Source organism: Callorhinus ursinus, unplaced genomic scaffold (assembly GCF_003265705.2).
Source record: "Callorhinus ursinus isolate GAN/ISIS: 27379988/994484 unplaced genomic scaffold, GSC_fseal_2.0 scaffold4, whole genome shotgun sequence".
Lineage (NCBI taxonomy): Eukaryota > Metazoa > Chordata > Mammalia > Carnivora > Otariidae > Callorhinus > Callorhinus ursinus.
Window position 1 is genome coordinate 154,105,043 of NW_027397066.1, and position 23,429 is coordinate 154,128,471.

Here is a 23,429-nt window from a genome sequence, read left to right on the forward strand (position 1 = left end):
CTGAGCCACCCAGGTGCCCCTAGGGCCCTTTGCTTTTAAACAAAGTAAGGGAGATGAGATAACAAGGGGCTTGAGGGGGAGGCAGACCTCAAAGCGTGTTTTTAGGATGGAGGATGAGCTTATTTATGGGCTGAGGAAAAGGTTCCAGCAGTAGGAGCGGTGAAGATAGGAGAAAGCCTGGGGATATTGAATAGATGGGGACTCCATCAAGATCACAGGGGCCAAGCTTCCCCGTGCAGGAAGGAGAGGAGGACCAGACTCCTGGTGAGAGAAGGAGGCAAGTGTCGGTTTACAGTTTGGAAGATGACCTTGACCTTGCTTCTCTGGGGAATTGAAGGCAAAGTCACAGGCAGGGAGGCTAAGGAGGTGACAGGCAAGCTGCAGCCAAACCAGCTGGCAGCATGGGGGAGCTGATGGTCCTGCAGACAGCAGGCTGGGGAGAGAGGGGTTTTCCTCCAGAGGAGAAGGGGAAGGAGAGATCATAGGCTGGCTGACTGAGGGCTCTGTCCTCAGTCCTATTCTACTTGCAATTATACTGATCTCTTGACACCCAGACCCAGGACCCAGGACCCAGGACCCAGGAGATCTCCCACTTGTGAGGTCTGGGGGTCCAGGCAGTGATCCCAGAACACAGGATCCTTCAGAGCAAAGAGAGAAGCATCTTAATAACTGGACAGAGGGAAAGCAAATCTGTTGTCTGTCTCCCACTGGACACAGACTGAATAGTCACAGGCTCCTCCTTCTCCCCTCCAGAGAGGGTGTGTGTGTGTGTGTGTGTGTGTGTGTATGTGTGTGTTAGAGAGGGAGAGAGAGAGAGAATGCGAGCATGAGTCTGTGTGCTGGTCAAGCCAGCAGTCCCTCCTGTGGACTGGCTTTGGCTGTTACCTGCAGAAGCCTTTGTGCCGGGCTCTCCATGACGCCCTCCCCCTTAGCACCTGCAGGAAGCCTCTCTGGCCGCCAGAGCTGGGAGCCCCAGGCAAACCGATCAGCTGGCAGAACTTGCCCAGCCCTCTCCAGGAAGCCAACTTGACTCTCAGAGTCAGGTCGCCCTCATCCACCAAGGTGTGTCCTGCTCCAGCATTGGGGTGACGATAAAATGAAGTCACCCCGCTCTGCTTTGCACCTGCCTTTCCATTTGGGGGAGACTTTTGTCGGCTGACCAGGACTTCCAAGCCAGGCTGCTTCCGTGTTCTCTCGAAGGCCTTTCTTCTTCTGTCGCCACAGGTAAGAAAGGTGCCTCCAAAGCTTGCGTCGGGGGATGTGGGGGTAGGGGCATTGTGGGGGTGGGGACAAGGGGGATATCGGCAGATTAGTGGCTTCTGGGTACTTTGGGAAGGGAGTATGTCAGAATGCTGGAAGTCACCTGCTCCTAGAAGAATTTTCATCTTCTGGTTGTCCCTGCGAGGGCTGTTCAAAGCCCAGTGACAGTCAACCCCTTCTACTGGGGTAGCTCAGTCTCAGGCGTTAGTGGCGTTCCTATATCAAATCTGCTTCTGTGTACTATTCTTTCATTTATTTACTCATGAAGTAAATATTCTATATCTTTTAGTAAAGACTGACAGACATCAATGGTATTCACTGACTTGGAAGGTTAGCAAGTTCTTCATTGCCGGGGTTTTTCTGAGGCTGGAATTTGTCAGAGAGGTTTCCTACATCAGCTGATGGGCTAATCCAGATGACCTTTAAGAGTCCTTCTGACCTTGAGATATTAGGCTTCTCTGATTGAGCAGGGTATGGAGCAGAGCAGATATACAAGCTAGAAATATAGGCTCTCTCCCCTAAGCACCTGGCATGAAATTATTTGGAAGAAGAAACAATATCATTTCCTCTAATCAAGGGGCTTTCTTTGGGGTATTGACAGTTGGGAGAGAGATGGGACTCTCATGTGGGGAGATGGGGTGCTGGATGGCAGAGAGGAGCTGGTGGAATCTAAGCAGGCTTCCAGAAGAAGGTGATGTTTGTGAAAAGACTAGAAAGTGACCTGGTGGGCGGGAAGCCGAAAATCAGCTGCAGTAGGAAGATGGACAAAGAGGCCAAATTACCTTGACTTCAGGGAACCAGGACTCAGGAGGTCGGCATGGGGGTGGGGGGTGGTCTGGTCATCCAAGTGCGTCAGCAGCAATAGTGGGGATCTTGGTGTCTGAGCCTTTTACATACACAGTGTCCTTTATGTAGATTTCCCTGTGCGTCCCATTCACCCAGACCCACTTTACAAGCAGGGACGTCACCCCACAGCCATTCCCTCCCCCAAAGCTGCCAATCCAGCCGCTTAAAGATCAAAGGGTCCAGGGCTCTTTCGCTTTTAATATCTTCCTTAGGCAGAAGGTAACTCCAATTATGTCAATTACCTGGGATAATTCTCCTTTGGTTTCCAGTGACAGAGTAAGGAAATTATCTTCGCAGGCTAATTACAAAGGATGCAAACTTGAGGGTTCTTGTAGGACTATATCCTCTAGGATCGATTGACTTTTATTTGCACATTCTTCCGGAGGGTCCAGCCGATCTCTGGTTGGTTCTTTATATGATGCAATTTCAGCATGCCTGGATTTTTTTTCCTCCTATTGTCACTAATGGGGAAAAAAACCTTTTATTTAGTGCGCTTGGTTGAAAGGTGAAACAGGTCATAGCCTTGGGATTTGTGGCCATGGTAGGGGTTGGTAGGAGGAGTGAATGAATCTGCACATAGTGGAAACTCCTAGAACCCTGGATCCAGGCAAACATGGCTGTGGGGTGGGACACCTTTCTCTTCTCATCACCCATCTGCCACCGACCTCAGTCCTGACAGTGGCTCAGCAGTGACAGTCAATAGAGCGAGGATCTGCAAATGTAGGTATAGGCATAAGTTGCCCATACAAATTGCCCTTCTAGTCAGTGGCACTGGGTAGCACTTTACCAGATTATAGTTTAGAAGCTGAAGACCTGAGTATGAATCCCAAATGTATCGATTCTGAACTACACATCCCTGAGCAAATCTTTTCTAAGCATCAGTATTTCTTTTATTTATATAAAAGAGATAATAAAATCTCTCCCCCTTTCCCTTCTAGAGATGATATGAGGCTCAAATGAGGTCAAAGGTGTGAAAGTGCCTTGTAAGCCTTAAAACTACACAAGTGTAAATTGTTCTTAGAAAGATCTAGGCGTTAACATCAAAGGGGACCCTGGCAACCTCTTTCCCTGTGCTTGTCCGCCCTGTTCTCTCATAGCTAACTGAAAACAAAGCAGTGCATCTTCATGGATATGTCCTGGTGGAGAGGAACAATTCCATTTTCTAGCTCCCCTTCATTTTAACAAGCAAATGAAACTTCTCAATGGTAGAGATGGTGTCAGGTAATAATTTGTCACTGACAACCCAGGTCAATTAGGGAGACATGGGACACATGAGAATCCTAAAGCATCTGGGGTAGAGAATGAAAGAGAAAAGGAACCAGAAAAGGAGCCCTGTGATTGTCAGGTTTTGAATGAGTGTAGAAGGATAAAAAACCAACCACCCACCACCACCAACAACAAAAAACAAAGAAACCAATGTGCTCTGCAGTTTCCCCTGGATGTCAATGAAATTTGTCTCTGTTGGCAACACCAGGATCTCTAAAATCAACTCAACTCAACGCAACTCAAGCATTTCTCAGGTGCTTACACAACATCAGACTCAGGGAAGAGCTTCCCAGTGTGAGGAGTTGTAAAGAGCTCCGAAGGAACATCTCGGGGAATTTGAGGTCTCTCCGCATGGCTTTGAAACCAATGGGACTAAATGAATAAAGTCATGACTTACAGCAGGGGTGGATGAGCAGATGAGATTCCAGAATTTTTCTTCTGTCCTTTCTTCTCTACTGTGTCCCCCTCAGGGCCACACATTCTTGATTCTTCATCCCTAATGCCTGACACATTTTTGGCCCCATCATGGAAGAGGAAGTGGAAAGATGAATGAGTAAAGAGAAGAATAAATAATCAGATTATGGAGGAAGTGTTCAATGTTATCTTGCTCCCTAAACTAAGCCATAAGCCTGGGTCTCCTTCATAGATTCTTCCAGAACCCTCTTCCACTCCTGGGTCCCATTCATGGGTGACCCGACATACCTAGAACGCACAAAGCAAACCCGTGTTATAAGGGCTGTGCTTGGGGCTGAGATAGCCGGTGAATGAGACACAGTTTGCATCCACAAGGAGCTCATAATAGTGACTTCTGCTTCTCTTCCCAAGCCCCTGTCAGCTTTTGTTTCACCTTCGGAGCCCATTGTAGGAGTTCAGTGCTAGGATCTATTTCCTGTTCTCGTTTTTTGTCTCAGCCCTAAGGTGATTCCCAGGAACACAGCTGACTCTTTTTTTTTTTTTATGAGTTTTGAGTATTTATTACCTGTTTTTCTTCCCCAAGTATTTTTTTATTGTGGCAAAATATGCGTAATTTATTGTTTTAACCATGTTTAAGTGTACGGTTCAGTGTCATGAAGAACATTCACTTCATTGTGCAATCATCATCACCATCCATCTCCACAGCTTTCCATCTTCCTCAACTGAAACTCTGCCCCCATTAAACAGTAGCTCCCCACTCCCCGCCTCTTCCCAGCTGCTCTATCAATTTCACTCCTCTAGGTAAGTCAAATAAGTGAATCATACGATATTTGTCCTTTGGCATTTGGCTTATTTCACTTAGCCTAACATTTTCAAGGTTCATCCATGTCCATAGACATGTCAGATTTTTTTTCTTTTTTAAGGCTAAATAATACTTCACTGTATGTATACAACATAGTCATTTATCCATCCATCCACAGATCGACATTTGGGTTGCTTCCACATTTTTCATAGATGACTTTGATGACTTGCACTCCATTCAGATGGAGGAATGGAGTCTTTTTTTTTTAATTTAAATTTTAGGTAGTTAACAGTAGTGCTAGAGAAATGGAGTCTTAACTCTACACATATTTTGGGGATGAGAGTCACTTCCCCACTCCCTCCCATGAGATGGGGGGAGGGCACATAAAACACCCAGCAGACGTCACCACCCAATTCAGAGTACTTTATAATATTCAATAGCTAGTACATACTTATGGTAGGAAATTTGGAAAATATAGCAAAGTGTCAAAAAGAAGTAAAAATTACCTCTAATTTCTGTACCCAGAGATAACACGGGTGATCTGTATATATACAGAAAAAAAGATTGGAAAAGAGCAATTTTGTTTTCTTAGTCCACGGGGGTGCCATAACAAAAACACCACAGATTGGGTGGCTTGTAAACAACAGACATTTATTTCTCACAGTTTTGGAGCCTGGAAAGTCCAACACCAAGGTGCTGGCAGGTTTGGTGTCTGATAGGAATCTGCTTCCAGGTTCACAGATGATGCTTTCTTGCTGTGTCCTCACACGGTGGAAGGGGAGAGAGAGCACTCTAGGATCTCTTTTGTAAGAGCACTGATCCCATTCATGAAGGCACCACCCTTTTCTCCGACTCCCCCTGTGACAAAACATTCAACACTTCACTCCCATCTTTGGCTTCAGCGTCCTTCTCACCACTGGAACCATATCCATGTTCTGGCCTTTATCATTGTCTGAAAAGTTGGCTATTTATTTATTTTTTTTTACTAATCCACAAGGTGTCTGTTTATTTTTTTAATAACAGCTCTTTTGAGATATAGTACTCATTACTATAAAATTCATCCTTTGAAAATGTTCATTTTGGTGAATTTTAGTATATTCGCAGAGTTGTACAACGAACACTGCAACATCACTGCAGAACATTTTGAGCACCCCAAAAAGAAACCCTGTACCATTAACGATCACTCCCTCTTCTCCCTTCCCCCCATCCCCCCCAACAACCGTTAATCTGCTCTCTGCCCCCACAGATTTACCTATTCTGGATATTTCATATATATCGAATCCCACAATGTGTAGTTTTTGTGTGTCTGGCGTCTTTCGTTTTGCATGTTTTCAGGGTTCATCCATGCTGTAGCAGGTGACAGCACTTTGTTCCTTTTTATGACCTAGGCTTCCATTGTATGAACATACCGTCTGTTTTGTGTGTGTTCATCAGCTGACCGGCATTTGGGTGCTTCCACATTTGGGCTATTGTGAATAGCACCGGCATTCTTCTCTTGACCACCCTCTGTGGTATGATCATCTCTCTTCTAGAGATGTAGCGCTGAGGCCAGAACAAAGGGGACTTCATTCCCACCTTGCACCCTCCTCTGTCCAGTGGGTCAGGGCAGAGTGACCGGTTGACACCAGAGGAAGAGAAGATGCTAGTTCCTCAGTGAAGCCAGGGAGAGCCCAAAGCCCTCGACTCCTGGGAGGCCTGTTTGCTCACCTTTCTCGGCTCTGTAAAGTATGAGGAACAAAAGCACATGTGTGTCAAGGATGCACGACCCCAAGACCCTTTCCATGGCTTGCTCAGGTTCCACAGTGAGAGGGGCTGTGTGGAATCCAGTGGGAGCTCTGCCACGTCAGCACCTGGAAGCCTTCCTGGGGAAGCAGATCCGAGCCTCCAGCCACAGCACAGCCCTGGCCTGCCCTCCTTCTGATGTCCAGGGGAAGCCAGCCCCCGTCCTCTGAAGCCATGGGCCCCTCCCACTCTGCGGTCCTGTCCATGACAAAGCTCAGTCTGTGGTGGCTCCTTCTGATCCCAGCAGGTGAGTGGGTGTCATCACTACGACATCATGTCACACCTGTAGGCTCCCATGCAGCATGGAAGATTTTGTGGTTAGCATTAGCCGGCGGGTCATTGACCCCAACCACTTTCCTTCCCGTCCACAGGGTTGGCACAGCGAGCCCCACATACCCAAGCTGAGGACCGCCTCTTCAAACACCTCTTTAGGGGCTACAACCGCTGGGCACGGCCAGTGCCCAACACCTCGGACGTGGTGATCGTGCGCTTCGGGCTGTCTATTGCCCAGCTCATCGATGTGGTGCGCCTGTCCCCCCATGCTTCTCCCCCTTGGGATCAGCCCCCAGATCACGGGTCCCTTTCCCGGGGTCCTTCTTCCCTCCCTTCCCAGCTCCAGCCCTTCTCCGTTCCACTCTGCCAGCCCTGGAGCCCCTGAGAGGGCACTGATCGGCAGCAATGGGTTGTCTAGGTGCCCTGTTTGTTTTACTAGACACAAACCCAGAGGACCCAAGTAGCCAGTGTGCTCCTGAAGGATCTGAGGAAGGGTGACAGTGTCAGGAGGGGATGGAAGGTTAGGCTGGGCTTGGGGTGCCATGTGAGAGGTTCTTCTGGGGAGTAGGGGGTCTGTATTAGCCCATCCCACTCCACTCTGTTTTGGGGGGCTGGCTCCATCACTCTATTGTTCTTACTCTCTCCACCGGTCAGGATGAGAAGAACCAAATGATGACCACCAACGTCTGGCTTAAGCAGGTGAGAGCCTCTTCCCTGGCTGAGGCAAGAGTGAAGGTGGGAACCCACTGACCCCAGACCCCTCCCAGGACTCTCTCACAAACAGAGGGATTCTGAATTCACATTTCACAGGAGAGTTGCCACTGGTGATATTCCCAAAGCTGGCCAATTGTGGGCTGCTTCTCGGAGGGGCTGTGCTCTGAGATTCTGAGTCCAGTCCTCGAGAAGGTCGCCTACAAGAACCTAGTCATCCCCTTTCTGGGAGTGGGCATTTCCTGCATGCCGGCCATTGTTTGCAGATCAGCTCATTCTGAGTAGTCACTGAAAACCCAGGGGAGGTTTCATTCTGCCCATTTTACAGCTGAGGAAAGCCTGAAGCAGAGTGCAGTTCAGCTAGAAAGGGGGAACCCAGGTGTGCTCAACTCAGAACCCCAGGCTCCTTCTGCAGGAGAATGCTGGGTGTTCCACATCTATGCTGCTTAACAAACGACCCCAATACTTAATGGCCTAAAGCAGCAGTTTATCATACTTCATAGTTTTATGGCCAGGAGTTTGGGTGGTTTCTTCTGCTTTGCATGGCAACTACTGGTGTTACTTGGTGCTATTTAACCTGTGGCTGGTTTGCTCTGGAGGGTCTAAGAGAGCTTCACTCATGTCCATTCCTTAGCAGGGATGTCTGGAAGGCTCTGGAAGGTTCTGGAAGTTTCTGGAAGCTGGGCCCACCTCAGGGTCTTTCTCTAGCAGGGGAGTTGGTTGCCTTACCTGGAGGTTCAGAGACCCCTGAGTAAGGGTCCCCAAGAGACAGGAAATGAAGCTGCTGGTTTCTTAAGGTCTGGAAACTGGCCCAGCATCACTTCTGGCAAAGAATGTGTGGCCCATTTTGATGTACCCTTCTTGGGGGCAGCACTTGGGGGCACAGGCTTTATTAGAGCCTGAATAGATTCCTTTCCACTTCACCCCTTCCTGCTCTGCCCAGCCCCTCCCCAGGCCCAGAAGTGGAGATGGTGGAGAACATGAGAAAGAGGACCTAGCCCTCTGCCTCCTTTCCTCCCGCTACTCCCTTTTCCTGCCCCACTGGTAACCTGACCATCTCCTATCTCAGAGGTTGGCACTCAGAAAAACCACGACAATCAGCATTGTGATTGGCAACTCTATTTTGAGTCTTTTGAATGAATGTCTCACTTTGCATGACCCCAGGGCTGTATACGGGCCATTTAGTTTATAACTGAATGCTGAGGTGAGAGGCATAGAGCAGACCCCTCTGACACTGTTCATCCTGCAGCTGCCAGGGGGTCATGCAGCTCCTCTTTACAGATGTACAAATTGAGGCCCAGAGCGGTGAGGGACTTGGGAAACCACACAGTCCTGCAGTGCAGGGACCAGCTCTAGGACCTGGGTTACCATCACTGTCCCCATGAGCCGGTCTCCTTGGCTTCAGGGGCTGGGGTGGGGATCGGAGCAAGGGGTGCCAGAGCAGGAGTCCGGCCGACCAGCACTGCCTCTGACTAACCTGTGATACTCTGCAGGTTACTTAACCTATCAGAGTCTTATTTCCTCACCTGTTAAATGGGGATAGTATCATCTGTTGCCTGCATTGGCAACTGATTGCCAGTTACTATAACCCATGGGTGTAGATGCCCTCCAAATGTTGGTTGAGCCCGAAAGCTTGAGAAATGATGGACTAGGGGGAGGGGGCTAAATTAATGAGTACCAATCCCTTTCAAAATTGTTCATCAATGTCCTGAGAAGTCCTGACAATTTTACGAATTTTTTTAACCTTCCTTATTTTGCATGGCCTGGCTCCTTTGTTCACCTAAGCCTCCCCCTCCAGGTGAGCAGTCAATATCTCCAGGAGGCCAGTGTCTTCTCTTCAAGCGTGGGTTGGGCATCAACAGCGGTGTTTCGTGAAATGATTTTACTTGCCTTGCTAATATTCTTGTAATAGTCTTATATTTATATGTTAGTGGATATTCTCAAATGCTCTTGATTTTCTAGTTAAGTCAGCGATGTAAAGTTTCAAAATTTAGGTAATTTTAAAAATAGTGAACTAGTTTAGAGGAAAATACTAAGTACATGATGATACAGGCAGTATACAGGTATATTGGCAAAAATTATGAAATTGGGACTTGGGTGCTTGAAGTTTGGGGACCACTGAGCTAGACCAGTGCTCTTCTTCTCATGTACCTGCTTCCTGAAAATGCTATTTCCCTTCACTCCTTCCTGGATCTCTACCAGCCGGATGCTTTGTGTAAACGTTACACAACTATCCTTAGAGGGGAAAAGGCATCATTCATGGGACCCTTTCCAATGGTGCATTACTGCACTATTTTAGTGAAGATGTGCAAAAGCAAAATGGCCCCTGGAATGAGGGCAGGCTCAGAGTCGGGGAGGCCAGGATTCAAGTACCAGTGCTGCCACCTACTAGCAACGTGCCCTCCACACCTCACTTTCTTCACCCTAACCCATAAGCTTGTTGGGAAGATTAGAAAGAACCATCTAAAGGCCCTGTAAAAAAAACTGGGTTTCTAAATGGTAGTGGCTATTATTTTAATTATGAAAAGCCCCCGGGAGGCAAAGGACAGCCTTGTGGGTAGACCCAAGTCATTATCTGTTGGGGGTGGTTGTTTCTTTCAGGTCCAGAAGGGATGTGGCCAGCCCTCCCAGAAATGGAACCAGACAACTTCAGAGGGAGGAGGCATTGTTTTCATTGCTCAGCTACACATTTACTGAGCATTTCCCCGGGGCTTGGTGTTAGGGAGCCAGAGTGAACCAGTGGTCTTCCCTGGCCTGTAGAACTTACATAGGCATTAAATAAATACATATGCAAATCCACATTGATCACCACTTGTGATGATGCTCAAGAGGAGAATTTCAGCAAGTGAATAATACTAACCTTGTTCTGGGGAGGAAGATTCACTTGGCCCTGCTCCTGGAATCAAAGTTGGGGCCCAGAGCATCCCCTCCCTGCTGGGACTCCCAAGGGGCGGCGCTCTGGAGCACGGTTTGGAGGTCACTGTGGACTCCCTGGTCTCAGCAGCATAACCCTGGTGCGACGTTTTCACTTCCCTGGTTCTCAGTTTCCTTACCAGTTAAAATGGGGAAATTCTTTCACTTCCCCAGCTCTCCCACGGAGGCTCTTCCTAGACAGAAGGCGTACAGATCCTTGGTAAACTGTGAGGCGCTGACAATGTTGTTCCTACAGATGAGTGAGGTGGCTCTCCAGGGTCATCTCGCTAGGGGGGGCGAAATGAGATCAGAGGAGGGACTAGGGTGACCTATCGTCCAGCTGTGCCCAGGACTTTGAGTACTAGAGCTGGGGCAAAGCAGCGTTGGTTATCACAGGCTGGACTCCCGACCCTCAGCTCAGAGCCCTGTCCCAGCCTCACAGCCCTTTCTCTTCTGGGGCTTAGGGGAGGCACTTGGGGGTGCTCCCGAGGCCAGCTGCTGGGGCGTCCCCAGGCCCCTCCCCGGGCAGTGCCGGGTGATGCGACGCCCCTCCCTGTGCACAGGAGTGGAATGACTACAAGTTGCACTGGAACCCGGCTGATTTCAGCAACATCACATCCCTCCGGGTCCCTTCGGAGATGATCTGGATTCCTGACATTGTCCTCTACAACAAGTAGGAAGCCGGGGGGAGCGGTCCTGGAGGCCCCTGGGAGCCCCTGGGAGGGGCGGGTACAGTGAGGCTCACCTGGGTTGGACTTGGGAAGTCCCCCTTGTGTCTCAGCTGCCTTGCCTTCCTCTCAACTCCTCCTGCTTTGCTCATTCTCACCCCTCCACCTTTCCTCTTGATTCTTTCTTTTCTTTCACTTTGTTCTCTCACTTGTACACCAAAACTCACTGAGCACCCACTCTAAAATCGTGCATGGTGCTGTGTGCATGGGACACGATTTACCAATACCGAACAGTATTTGAAAAATTGGCTGATGTAGGCTCTGAAAACAATGCCGAAGAGTTGGCAGTTTGCAGGATGGCGGGACTCTTGGAACCGGTAAGCGGCATCCCCGGGGAGCACCCTCAAGGGGGCACACTCACTTGGCATGGGCATTTTGTAAAACTCACATTATTTATAGTTGCCTTGCATTCAAGACCAAAAAAGGAGCCATCTTTGAGCATAATGACAAGAAGCTAATAAAAGGCAGGGGAGTTGAAAGAGAGTCCCAGTGAACACCAACAAGGCAATTTTTTAAAAAAGAAGATAGATCTAGTTTTTTATCTGTGTGCTTGGTGTCAGGTAATTCTTCACTTAGAAATCAAAACTTAAAAGATGTTCGGCATTATGCTTGTCTGACGGTGTTTTCTAATGTGGGGCTCTAAGGAGCACCCGTTCTCGGAGATATGAATAAGTATGAAAGGCAGTCATGCAGTCAAATAATCTTGGATAACTCTGTATGTTGTTAACTCCCCCACCCTGGCCCAGTCCTTAGGAAAATGTTAGCACAAGGCAGCATTTTCCGTGTTGTTGGAAGTTGCGCGGCCAAGAAACCCATGTAGTCTAGGTTTTCCCAAATCATTTGACCCGAATTGGGAAGAACTATCTTTAAACATAAAATAAAAGGAGACAGATCCATTTTTGAGTTTTGGTGTCTTCAGAGAAAGTCATGACAAATGACTCCTTTATACCACCCCGTCCTGGTCAGACCCAAAGCCCTTGTCCCTGAGCCATGTCCATAAACACACATTCAGCACAGATTACCGCAAGGTCTAACTGCAGGTGCCTGGTGTTGGCGGCTGTCACTGGACTCATGGGCCCCTTCCTCCATATCTTTATGCCCCGGAGCCAGCACTCAAGATCCTTCTAGTTACTGCTCCCTTTGCACCTGGCAGAAAAGTCAGGCGAAAGGTCCTAGCATCAGATATGACCTGAAGTTTGGGATCGTCAATAAAGCTCCAACCAGTGGTCCTTGATAATAACAGGAAATTCTTTGGATAGGACGAAAGTCCAAACCAGATTCTTGCAGACATTTAAAGAAGGGTCTCCTCTAGCCAGACATTCCACTCCAGGTGAAACAGGAGGATGGAGGAAATTGCGCCTTTCCTTCCTCCAAATGGGGCACATGTTGCCATCTAGTGGTAGTTCTGTGTGGTGACAAAAATGCCTTTAAAAAAAAGTTAAACTTCGGACTGATCTGGTCGTTATTGTTTATCAAAGTTCCTGTTTCCAACCTTCTAAGTCTCCCGTTTTCCAATCCCTAGCCTGGGATTTCTCCATAGGAAAGAAGTCTGTCTTCCTGTGTATTCTTCTGGTTCCCTTGACTTTAAGGAATTGGAGGGAGAAGGAAGGCTCCTTGAACACCAGGGCACAGAGCCCACAGCACCATCCCCCCAGAGGAGTCAGGGACTCAGGCTCTCAGGAAGCCCCAGCAAATGGTCACTGTTCCTCCACTGTTCCCAGAGCCCTGGTGGGCCCTTGGATGCCTAGCCCCATGATGCCACAGGGGTCATTTCCCACCACCCTTTCTTATGCCCTGCCCCCCCAGCCTGAGCACACACTGTGAGTTTTGTCCTTCCCTTCCTCTGTTCCTTGTTCCCCACCTTTATTCCGCTAGTATGCTCTCCACCCCAACTCTCCACCAATCCTACTGGCAACCTTCAGGGTGAACCTGCTCACTCCAGCCAGAAGGGAGGCCCATCCTCCCCGCCCACCCCCAGTGGGCTACCCCTGTGATGCTGTTGCCAAACCACCTCCCTTGTGTTATAGGTGTTTAGGGCTGCATCGCATTTCCTTGTGGTTCCTCACGGTTCCTTAAGGGCAGGCCTATGTCACATTCCATCCCCCACAGCTCCTCTAAAGGGCCTAGCGGTTGGGGCTGAGTGCAGAAATGCCCAGTACATGGACGGGGCCAAGGAGGTATCTTCCAGCACCAGCAAAGGTGTTAGGTCTCTTCTGAGCCAGGAACTAAGGATCCCGGGTGGAAAAGACGTGACCCTAGATGAGGGCCTTGCTCACCATCTGCTGTGGGGAGAAAATATAAATAATCACCCTAAAATATTAAATAAACACAAACAGGCCGTAAGACTGTCTGTCCCATGTGTTTATAAATATGTAAAAAGTTATATATATGATCTGTACGTCAATCAAATATGTATGATATATATAACATCAGAAGGTTAATAGTGATTGTTTTTAAAATTCTTGGTCTTGTCCTATATTCTTCAGTATTCCTACTTTTGTCATTAAAAAGATAGTGTCTGAAAGACAACTCGGGTAGCTCTAAATGTAGGTGTGCTGGGGGAGTCTCTCGCACACTTGCATAGATCCCAGCAACTGAGCCAGGCCCGGCTTTGTTACTGGGGTTCCCTATTGCAGGCTGTCTGGAGCAGCCTGGCATGGCAGGTGGGCTGAGCCGGGTCCCCCAGCTCCTCTCCTCTCCCCAGTGCAGATGGCGAGTTTGCGGTGACCCACATGACCAAGGCCCACCTCTTCTCCACGGGCACCGTGCACTGGGTGCCCCCCGCCATCTACAAGAGCTCCTGCAGCATCGACGTTACCTTCTTCCCCTTCGACCAGCAGAACTGCAAGATGAAGTTTGGCTCCTGGACCTACGACAAGGCCAAGATCGACCTGGAGCAGATGGAGCCGACGGTGGACCTGAAGGACTACTGGGAGAGCGGCGAGTGGGCCATCATCAAGGCCACGGGCACCTACAACACCAAGAAGTATGACTGCTGTGCCGAGATCTACCCCGACGTCACCTACTACTTCGTCATCCGGCGCCTGCCCCTCTTCTACACCATCAACCTCATCATCCCCTGCCTGCTCATCTCCTGCCTCACCGTGCTCGTCTTCTACCTGCCCTCAGACTGCGGCGAGAAGATCACGCTCTGCATCTCCGTACTGCTCTCGCTCACCGTCTTCCTCCTGCTCATCACCGACATCATCCCCTCCACCTCCCTGGTCATCCCGCTCATCGGCGAGTACCTGCTCTTCACCATGATCTTCGTCACGCTCTCCATCGTCATCACGGTCTTTGTCCTCAACGTCCACCACCGCTCCCCCAGCACCCACACGATGCCCCACTGGGTGCGGGTGGCCTTTCTGGGCTGTGTGCCCCGGTGGCTTCTGATGAACCGGCCCCTGCCCTCCCTGGAGCCCCATGACCCCCCAGATCTGAAGCCCAGCTCCTCTTGCCACTGGCTGGAGACTAACGTGGATGCGGAGGAGAGGGAAGAGGAAGAGGAGGAAGAAGACAGATGGGTGTGGGCGGCTCAGTCGTCCCCCTCCCTGGGTGTCCTCTGCAGCCATGGTGGTCTGCACCAAGGGGCCTCAGGTCCCAAGGCGGAGGCCGGGTTGCAGGAGGGTGGGCTTCTGCTGTCACCTCGCATACAGAAGGCACTGGAAGGTGTGCACTATATTGCTGATCACCTGCGATCTGAGGATGCTGACTCTTCGGTGAGTTGGGGCCGGGAGAGGGGCTCTTCCTCTGGGTGACTACCCCTCATCCCAAGGTGTTCGTTTAGACCACCTAGTCTCCTCCACGAGGACCCATTTCCTTCAGTTGTGGCCCTTGGGAGTCTGGACTAAAGTGTGATAAAGAATGTCTGGCTGGCTGGTGGCAGAGTAGCAATCAAGAATGCCCCAGCTAAGGCTAACTGGAAGACAGCAAGCCAGAGGGGGAGGCACCTCAGATGCTGAAATTCCCCATACCATCCTTGTCACCATTACCCTGTAGGTGGTGGAGGAAGGAGACAGAGGGAGGCAAAGTGGATATCATCAGATGATAAATCAGATAAATCAGGCTGCTGCTTCCTCAGCCTTCCTCCTTTGTCCTGGTGGTTTCCTCCCAGTTCTATTTGTTTCGTGGGCTCTGGGCATGTTGTGGAATTCACTATTCACCCACAAACCTTGAGGAACCTTGGTTGTACCAGGTGGGCTCCCCTCCCCGCCCCTGCCATGCTCAGCATTAGTAGGTCAGCAGGCCACTGCTCGGGATCACAGACTTCTTACCAGCCTAGGGAAGGATGAAAGGCCAGGTGGTTATTAGGGGGTGGCCTTGTTGAGTGGATTAGAAAAATTAATCATTATCTAATCTGAGAGCAGGTGGGAATCCAGACCTGCTTGCTTGGGCTGAAAGCCCAAATTCCACAAAGCTCTGCCCCCCACCCTCCCCCATGACCCTCCCACCTTTCCCTGGGCCACACCTACCTCACCTAGCTCCTCCTCTCCACCTCGTGCAGCGGGTGGGGGGTTGGGTGGGGAGGCAACATGGGGGCAGCACGGTCTTCACCATTTTGTAACTGCCGGGTGTCGGGTTTAAATCACTGCAGCCCCCTGGGAAGGTCCATGCCCCTTGGTGGTTCTAGAACGATCTAGTCTCCCTTATCTGGAAATTGAGAGTCGATGGAAAGGCTCTGGGTCATGCCATAGGGGTGGGATAGGGTTGGGATCACTAGAAGAGGCTTGTTTGAGTCTTGAGACAACCTTAACTTCCCCAGGTCTCAGTGGGGTCACGGCTGCCCCATGTCATCCGTACAGAGGCTGTTCATGGGTGGGACACTTCCCCTCTCCCAAGGCCTGGCCTCTGTCACAGTGAGCCCATTTCCACCTGCAGGTGAAGGAAGACTGGAAGTATGTGGCCATGGTCATTGATAGGATATTCCTCTGGTTGTTTGTCATCGTCTGCTTTCTGGGGACCATTGGACTCTTTCTTCCTCCGTTCCTGGCTGGGATGATCTGACTTCCTGTCCCTTGCTTTCACCCAGTGGTGGCACTGCTGACCATCTTTAACCACTGCCCCATCTAGTACACCTTTGGGGTCAACGCCATCCGACTGCAGTCACTCTCCGTCAAGTCCCTACACGGGCCTGATCATCGAAGGCTCCTTGGGTCAATTCATTGGACGTTATTGTACTGTGTGCTGAGACTCTGCTGGGCACAGAGCCCGGTTTTGGATGCTGAGGAACTCAGAATTAAGGATCTTGCTCTGCAGAAGGTTATAATATGGTGGTGACAATGCGAAGCCATGTAAGATTTTCCTGTAGGAGCCATGAAGACACTGAGCAACAGGAGGGGCAATCCAGCGGGTAGAGGCACAGACCTCAAAGGATGGGTTTGTGGTGGAGAGGGGAGAGGGTGTTTTAGGGGGTGGAAGGGTTGTGAACAATATTTTGCATTCAGGAATGAGCCCAAGCTGTCTAGGAGAACAGGCAGACTGAGATGGGGCTTCAGTGTGGGAGCTGTGGGAGGAGGTTGGAAAGGCAGGTTAGGGTGTCTTGAGTCTGATCCTACAGGTCTAACGATGGCCAAGACTCTCCTGGAAGGAGAGAAAGGGGGAAGCAGGGCCATGGGTGGGGTAAAGGTACGGGTCAGACCTTCTGGGTGGCAGGGGGATGTGTGGTTGGATGCAGGTAGCTGGGCCATCCCACCCACCTGGAAGCTCATTTGAACCCCTGGCTTCCCCTCACCTTTAGCAACACCCCCTCACCTTCCTGCTGCAAACTGGCTCAGCACCAGCCAGCCCCAGGAGGCTTGGCCGCACTGCAGTTCCTGCCATCTGTCCTTGAATGCACCTTGACAAACCGGGAAGGTATCCTGGGCCATCCTTGACTCAACTCAAGCTTGCAGCTTGCTCCTCCCACCCATTGGCGGGGCAAGTGGTGGGCAGCCCGCAGGACAGTTTGCTCAGAGTGACTGACAGGAGTGAGCTGGGTTGCTTTGCACTTCGACTGCTGTGGAAATGCAGAAGCTGCAGGACAGCTTCCCTTCCCAGCCTGGCCTCCTGGTCCTTCCTGAAGCCCCGCAATGGCTTCTGAGCCACTCTGTGCAGCCCGAGAATCCTCGCACCTCACAATCCAGCAATCCACAGCCCTCAGCCGCATGCTGGAGCCCGGAGGAGCTCCTGCCCCAGGGTCAGGCCTCCCCCTGCCTGTCCAGCCCTCAGAGGGCAGAACCTCAGCAGCTAACAGAAGTGGACACCGGCTCTCCGGACCATATGGGGACACTGGATAGGAAGTTGAGCAGGGCGAACTTCCGGTTTCCCTTTGGCCTTTGAGGTACCCCACTCACCTCTCTCTGACGATCACAGAGGAAACCTGCAACACCCCGGCCCAGACCCTCACTCCTCAGTTCTTCCCAAGAACCCCCACTCGGCGGCCCATCTGGTTTCTGGCTTCCCCCGGCTCCTGTGTGGGGGCAGCCTCCCAGCCTCCCTTCTCCGTCCATTCTGGTGCAGTGATGTTCCCTCATGCTATTCCATCTCCCATCCACCTCGCATGTGAGTAAAGAGATGAAATAAAGCTATGGCCAGTGTTCATTCAGCTGTACGACCCCTCCTCAGCAGCCCCAGGACCACTGAAGCTCCACTGGAGCCCCAGTTGCTTGCACAACAGCTGGGAGAGTGCCATTGGCGTTGCTCATGTGGCGCAGGAGGGGGCTGCCCTGGGTCCCTGCTGGAAAGTCACCCTTGGGTCAGGCGCAGGGGTGAAGGGGCTGGAGCACGCACCTCACCCTACTGCCCCGGTGTCACCACACACTGCTCTGTGCTCATGCTCGAGCCTGGCGTCGGCTCTTGATCTACACGCACCAGAGCACAATCGATTTCTTCCAGGGCGGTGGCCCGAGGTCAGTGTCGCCCTCCCTACAAAGAGCAGGTCAAGCAAACAAAACAATCAAACCACAAAGCAAATGGTACAATTTTAATTCATCCACAAGTCAAATAGAAAGAAGGTAAAAGAGTGTTTTGCACAAACACAAGGGAGGGGTGGGGCAGATGGGAAAGGGGGGCGGAGAAAAGGAGAAGTAAGAAAAGAGGGAGAGAAGGAAGGGGCAGAGTCAGGGAAGAGAGAGAAAGGGCACAGGGAAGAGAGCAGATTGTGGTCCAAGTCCTGTTTTGGCCTCCTCTCTCCCCTTCTCCCTGACGCTTGGTGTGTTGACAACACAGCGTCTTGTGCCCGGACTCCCAGTAGCTTGTTCCTGGACTGGGTCCCAGGTCCCCCCTCAGGGGGGCACATGGCTGTCAGTCCAGCCCACACTCACATTAAATAAATTCCAATATACACTGTACAAGAAAGCCAGGCCCATCCCTCATCTCACCAGCCGCCCACCCCCAAAAGGAAAGCCCCTCCCCAGCCCCTCTGTGCATCAGGGGACCTCCATGGGCGGAAGAAGAAGGAATAGCTTGGCTCCAATAGAGAGGCCTGCCATGTCCACGCATAAAGCCATCGTGACCACTAGGGGCACCAGTGTGACCCCCCCCCTCTCCCCAGTGGGGCAGGCAGGTGTGAGGAGGGAGCGGCCAGCAGCAGCAGGGCTCCCTCTGAGCCCTCTTGGTCACCCCCTGGCATCTATAGCCCTGAGTCCCCTCTGTCCAGCTGCAGCCTGAGCAGCACAGTCCGGGGGTTGGGGTGGGGAGAGGGGGTCGTGCAAAGTGGCAAGGGAAGAAGGACTCCCCGCAGCCTTCCCCCTGAGAAGACCCACATGACCGAAGACAAGGCAGGGGCCGGGGGGGGCAGGGGAGGGAACACTACAGGCAGGGGCAGAAGACACAGGCAGGTGGCGCCCACCCTCCATCACTCTGCAGGCGGGTGGGCCAGATTGGCCAGAACTTTGGCCTGGTCTACGGCATCGAGCAGGTTCTTGGCGTCCACCGCCAGGGTGTGGGAGGCTGTGAGCATCTGCCGCTTGCACTCCTCACTCAGGGAGGTCACGGCGTTTTGCTGGGCCAGGCGCATCTTATTGATGAGCTCTGCTAGGTCCTTGTTGAGCAGTTTCTGGGTCCCCTCGATCTGTAAGAAAAGCACACAGGAGAGGCTGGGAGCCTGAGGGGCTGCAAAGTTTAAGCCTGGAGAATTGGGGAAGCCGTGCAAGTATCCCCTTTGGTGTTGGCCGAGGCAGGCGGAAATTCTCTTGGGGGACAGATCTGATCCAAGCCTGGACTGAGCCTAAGGCCCCATGGGGGCTGGAGCCAGGTCAGCAAGGACACACATTGCAGACGCTGCGGACCCCAGCCCATCCCATGTTAGCTCAGTCTGACGCAGCCCCACAGACTGTCCCCTTCACGGCTGCATCCCTCGTGCTGGCCCAAGGTCAGAGTGAATGGTCAGGGGACAAGGGCGCTCATTCATGTGTTAACTGTCTACCTTCAAATCAAGAGACCAGGGACCATGGCTTGAGCTGTAAGGTTTGTTTGACCACCATATCCCAGTGCCTAGCACAACGCTGAGCGCATACTCGGCCCTCGAGATATTTACCAAGTGAAATGAATGACGGAGCCTTCACGTGGAGGGTAAGGACCTCTCACATCAGAAGGGACAGCTCCAGCTGGGGCTCCTCTATGGGCTGTTGCTGCCACCCAGAGGGAGGCTGGGAAATGCCCAAGCCCTCCTGCATTGTCTTGTCTCCAACAGTCACAGGCTGTGGGGACAGCGGTGTGAGGCGGCCGTCCCTGTGCTGTGTTGCTGGCTCACAGCCTGGTGGGGGGCATGGGGTTCTGCTGAGCTCCATGGCTGGTTTGCAGGCAGACAACCAACACACTTTCAGAGGCTCAACACACTGTTCAACGTCCGACTATGTTCAGCGTCTCCCACAGCTGCGGTAACAACCCAGGACCAGGGCGGGGAGGGGTGGTGGTGGCTCGAAACAACAGAGTAGTCTCTTCCACTCCTGGAGGTCAGAAGGCTGGAATGGGTCCTCTGGGGCTAAAGTCAAGGCGACAGCCGGGCCATGCTCCTTCTACAGGCTCTAGGGGAGAGAATCTGTTCCCTGCCTTTTCCAGCTTCTAGAGGCTGCTGCCTTCCTTGGCTTCTGGATCCTTCCAGCAGTGACATTATCCCAACCTCTGCTTCTGTCATCCCATCTCCTTCTCTGACTCTTACAGGATGTCTGCTTCCAACACCCTCTTACAAGGACCCTTGTGCCTCATTGCACCCACTTGGATAATGCAGCACAATCGCCCCATCTCAAGATCCTTAACTTAATCACACCTGCAAAGTACGGTACCACAGTACTTTAGTACACTTAGCCTTAGTGTGGCAGGTAATTAGATAAAGAGTCACGGGGAGGGAAAAGGGAAAGGGAAAGGGAAAAGGAAGGTCTGTCCTCCCTTGCACACCCTCGTGCATTATGAAATCACCGCAACTCTCTAAGACTTAAACGGGGAGACTCCCCCTAGGAGGCTGGTCGGGTCCCTGGGCACCCACTCAGCCCCCCTGTGGTCCCGCTCAGATCTGTTGTGGAGAGCCACATGTGGAAGGCTCAGCAGACAGACATGAGGCTGCCCATGTGGTCCTTCTGAGTCTCCTGTGTGAAGCGCAGCTTTGGATGGGTGAAGGTGAAGGGCAGAAGTGACAGCTGATGAACTGTCTTCAGCTTCAGGAGTATACCCACCTCTGTCCGGGAGGACGACGGCAAGGAGGGCAGGAGATCATCCACACTCCCAATGAGCTTCCGCAGGGTCAGGCCCACGTTCTGCGAGAGAGAGGGGTAGGGTGACTATCACCCCTTGCTTTTTGGAGAAAGCCGTGTTTCCCTGGGGAAGAGCCCTCCTGGGATGGCATCTGTCCTCCACGACTCCCTGGCACTAAATTCCCACCAACCACTTTGCACTAAAGGGAGTCTTTCTGGGAAAGGCACCTGTTGGGCAGACAAGGAAGCCCACCTCCACCCCCTTCCACCCAGGGCCAGAATGAGCAGCCTCCACCTGCCCTGTCCACGGCTCTCACCTTGACCACCACCACGTAGCCCTCGGGAGGGAGCTGACAGATCTCATTCTTGAGGTCCAGCACAGCCCGCACTAGCTCCATGACATTGAGGTATACCAGATCATCGGTCCGGTCCAGGTTGGCTGTGGGCTGGATGGACTGTGGGCGGCGGGGGGGGGAGTGGAAGCAAGTGGCCAGAGGGGAGGGTCGTGAGTCTGGGGGACACTGTGATTCTTTCTTTGGCAGGCACTATTGTGCCAACACAGCCTCTAGTCCAATTTGAAAAGACTCTTCCAGAATAATGGTGCCCCGTCCTTGGGGGGTGCATCCCCCCTTTCTGCTTTCAGGGCAGTGGTTCTCAGATAAGAATCAGCCTGGGTTTGGGGGCCGGGTGGTTTTCTAAGCTCCTCGGATGATTCTAACAGGAGCCAAGGCTCATAACCACTGTTCCAGAGTGAGGAAAGCGAGCACCTGGCCCCAGGCTACTGTGAGAACAGTGTGCGTGCAGGAAGCCAAGGGGGCAGCTTGAGAGAGGAAGGGGGTCCACACTTCCTGCTCCTAGGCCTGGGTCAATGAGCTTTCTTCCAAGTCAGGGAGCGGGGCACAGGAGATGAAGAGACTGGGTTTCCCCCTGCTTTCTCACGAATTCACTATGTGGCCTTAAACAAGGTACTCTTCTCTCTGAGCCTCAGCTGTATAATGATGCAGGACTGGATTCTCTCTGAGGGCCTCTGAAGGTTTCACAGCCCATGGCCTTGTGTCTTGTATAGCCCTGACTCAAACTCACTACCAGCTTTGGCACCGCCAACACATACCTGCGCACCCAGCCGTGGTGGCTTCTGTGGGGGGCCCGTGAACTCCGCTGCAAGGGGGAGGGAGAGTGAGTCAGGGGGAGGTCTCGGCACCCTGGCCCTTCCCCTCACACCTGCTGATAACCAAGCCAACCCCCTCTCCTCTGCTATCAGGAGACTCAGGGAAGCCAAGGTCGAAGGTGTTTCCGGGAAGGTGGCTGGGAAAATAACCTCTGGGCTCCCTGGCCCTCCCACAGTCAGGCACTGCTGTCCATGTGATAGAAAGACAAATCCAAAGTTGCAGTGGAGTTGGAGTGATTACAGCAGGTGCTCCAGATTCTGCCGGTTGCACGCTGGCCCCCGAGCAGACACTCTGGCCTTGACATTCATGGGGAAGAATCTTCAGCCTGGTGCCAGAGCAGTTAATGGGGTAGCTTTGTGAGGATCCCCTGATGGTCTGCCTTGAGCATTCGGGGGTCCAGGAAGTGAAACAGCCGAGGAACTACACTATTCACTCCACACTTTGAAAAGCAAAGACATGTGCGAGGCGTGTGGAGTTGCTGGAAGAGTGAGCAGGAATGGAAGCCAGAAGACTGGTTGGTTCTACTCTCTAACCTTCTGCCACCAGATAGCTGTGTGACCCGGGGCAGCTCACTTACACTCCCTGGCCCTTACTTTTCATCTGTTAAATAGGAGGGTTCTTTCAGAAGGGACCCCGAAGCCGGACTGCCCGGGCTCCAATCAGAGCTCTGCTATTTACTAGCTGTGTGACTTTGGATGAGTTACTTGACCTCTCTGTGCCTCAGTTTCACGTCCTTTGTAAAATGGACATAATGATTCATTGTATCTACTGATAGGGTTTCCGTGAGGTTAGACCTGACATTTGCAAGCAACTTGGGCCCACGCTTGGCTAGTATTCCGTTTCCAGTGACTGTTGTCATTGGTCGCTGTGATTGTCATCATTGTCATCATCCCCATCGCCATCCTCACCAGCCACACCCTCCCTAGTGGGATGATGATGAGCCTGGCTCACTGCTGGCTCTTCCTGCCCCCCCCCCCCCCGCCCTTCAGCAGCAGTTTCTGGAAAGGCCCCGTGGCCTCAGCTGGCCCTGCCTGCCCTCTCCCTTCCATCCCCTGGGCCTAGCGAAGAGAGGCATCAGCTGAGAGAGGCGCGCAGAGCTACTGTCCCCCACAGACAGCCTCCCACAGAGTGAGGGGGAGACAGGACGGAAGAACCACCAAGGCCTCCAAATACGTGCAAGAGGAGATCAGTGAAGTGAGGGCTGAGGACCCCGCAAGAGCGAGAGACGAGAGAGACCGGCCAAGGCAGGAAGAGGGCGGGGGTGGTAGATGGAGGAGAGGGTAGGTATCAGTTCCCAAACGGATACGACACGCTCCGAATTGAAACAGGCAGAGTTTCTGAAAACGGCGAACAGACTCTGCGGCCTCTGCGGTGGGCAACGAGCATGAGCGAGCGCTCCCCACGCAAGGTCAAGCGGAAGCTGCCGCCCAAAGGAAGGGCACGAACACTTACTGTAGCCGGCCTCCTTCTCTGGGGTCTGGAAGGGAGGAAAGAGAACATGTCACCAGCGCGGTTCTGGGCACACCCCGCTCCCCACCTTGACCTGTTCCCTGCTGTGCACACGGAGGTCAGAGGTGCAGGGGGCCGCCGGGGAGCT

General features: G+C 52.1%; 2 protein-coding genes and 1 long non-coding RNA gene across 6 annotated transcripts in view; 1 reads left to right on the plus strand and 2 right to left on the minus strand.

The window, feature by feature from the left end:
• Positions 1-6,544: 6,544 nt before the first annotated feature.
• On the plus strand, positions 6,545-15,999 carry CHRNA2 (cholinergic receptor nicotinic alpha 2 subunit). Its single transcript, XM_025873796.2, is given in 6 exon segments — positions 6,545-6,625; positions 6,699-6,893; positions 7,298-7,342; positions 10,831-10,940; positions 13,700-14,714; positions 15,874-15,999. Coding segments are annotated over 6 exon segments (1,572 nt in total).
• Positions 11,890-17,675, minus strand: LOC112825701 (uncharacterized). Its single transcript, XR_012378102.1, has 3 exons — positions 15,468-17,675; positions 13,743-15,273; positions 11,890-13,277 (listed from the first exon to the last, which is right to left on the minus strand). It is a non-coding gene; the product is annotated as an uncharacterized lncRNA (long non-coding RNA).
• A 266-nt stretch (positions 17,676-17,941) lies between these two features.
• The window catches only part of PTK2B (protein tyrosine kinase 2 beta), a 126,632-nt gene continuing 121,144 nt past the window's right edge, over positions 17,942-23,429 (minus strand). For 2 of the 4 annotated variants that reach the window (XM_025873790.2, XM_025873791.2), the window contains 5 exons: positions 23,285-23,309; positions 21,775-21,821; positions 20,981-21,118; positions 20,646-20,726; positions 17,942-19,045 (listed from right to left, as the gene is read on the minus strand). In XM_025873790.2, the coding sequence (XP_025729575.1) occupies positions 18,830-19,045; positions 20,646-20,726; positions 20,981-21,118; positions 21,775-21,821; positions 23,285-23,309 (507 nt within the window). In that variant the 3' untranslated portion in view covers positions 17,942-18,829. Of the gene's footprint in view, positions 19,046-19,510; positions 20,001-20,645; positions 20,727-20,980; positions 21,119-21,774; positions 21,822-23,284; positions 23,310-23,429 lie in introns of those variants that run through there. The other 2 variants (XR_003208782.2, XM_025873792.2) reach the window with 2 other exon arrangements.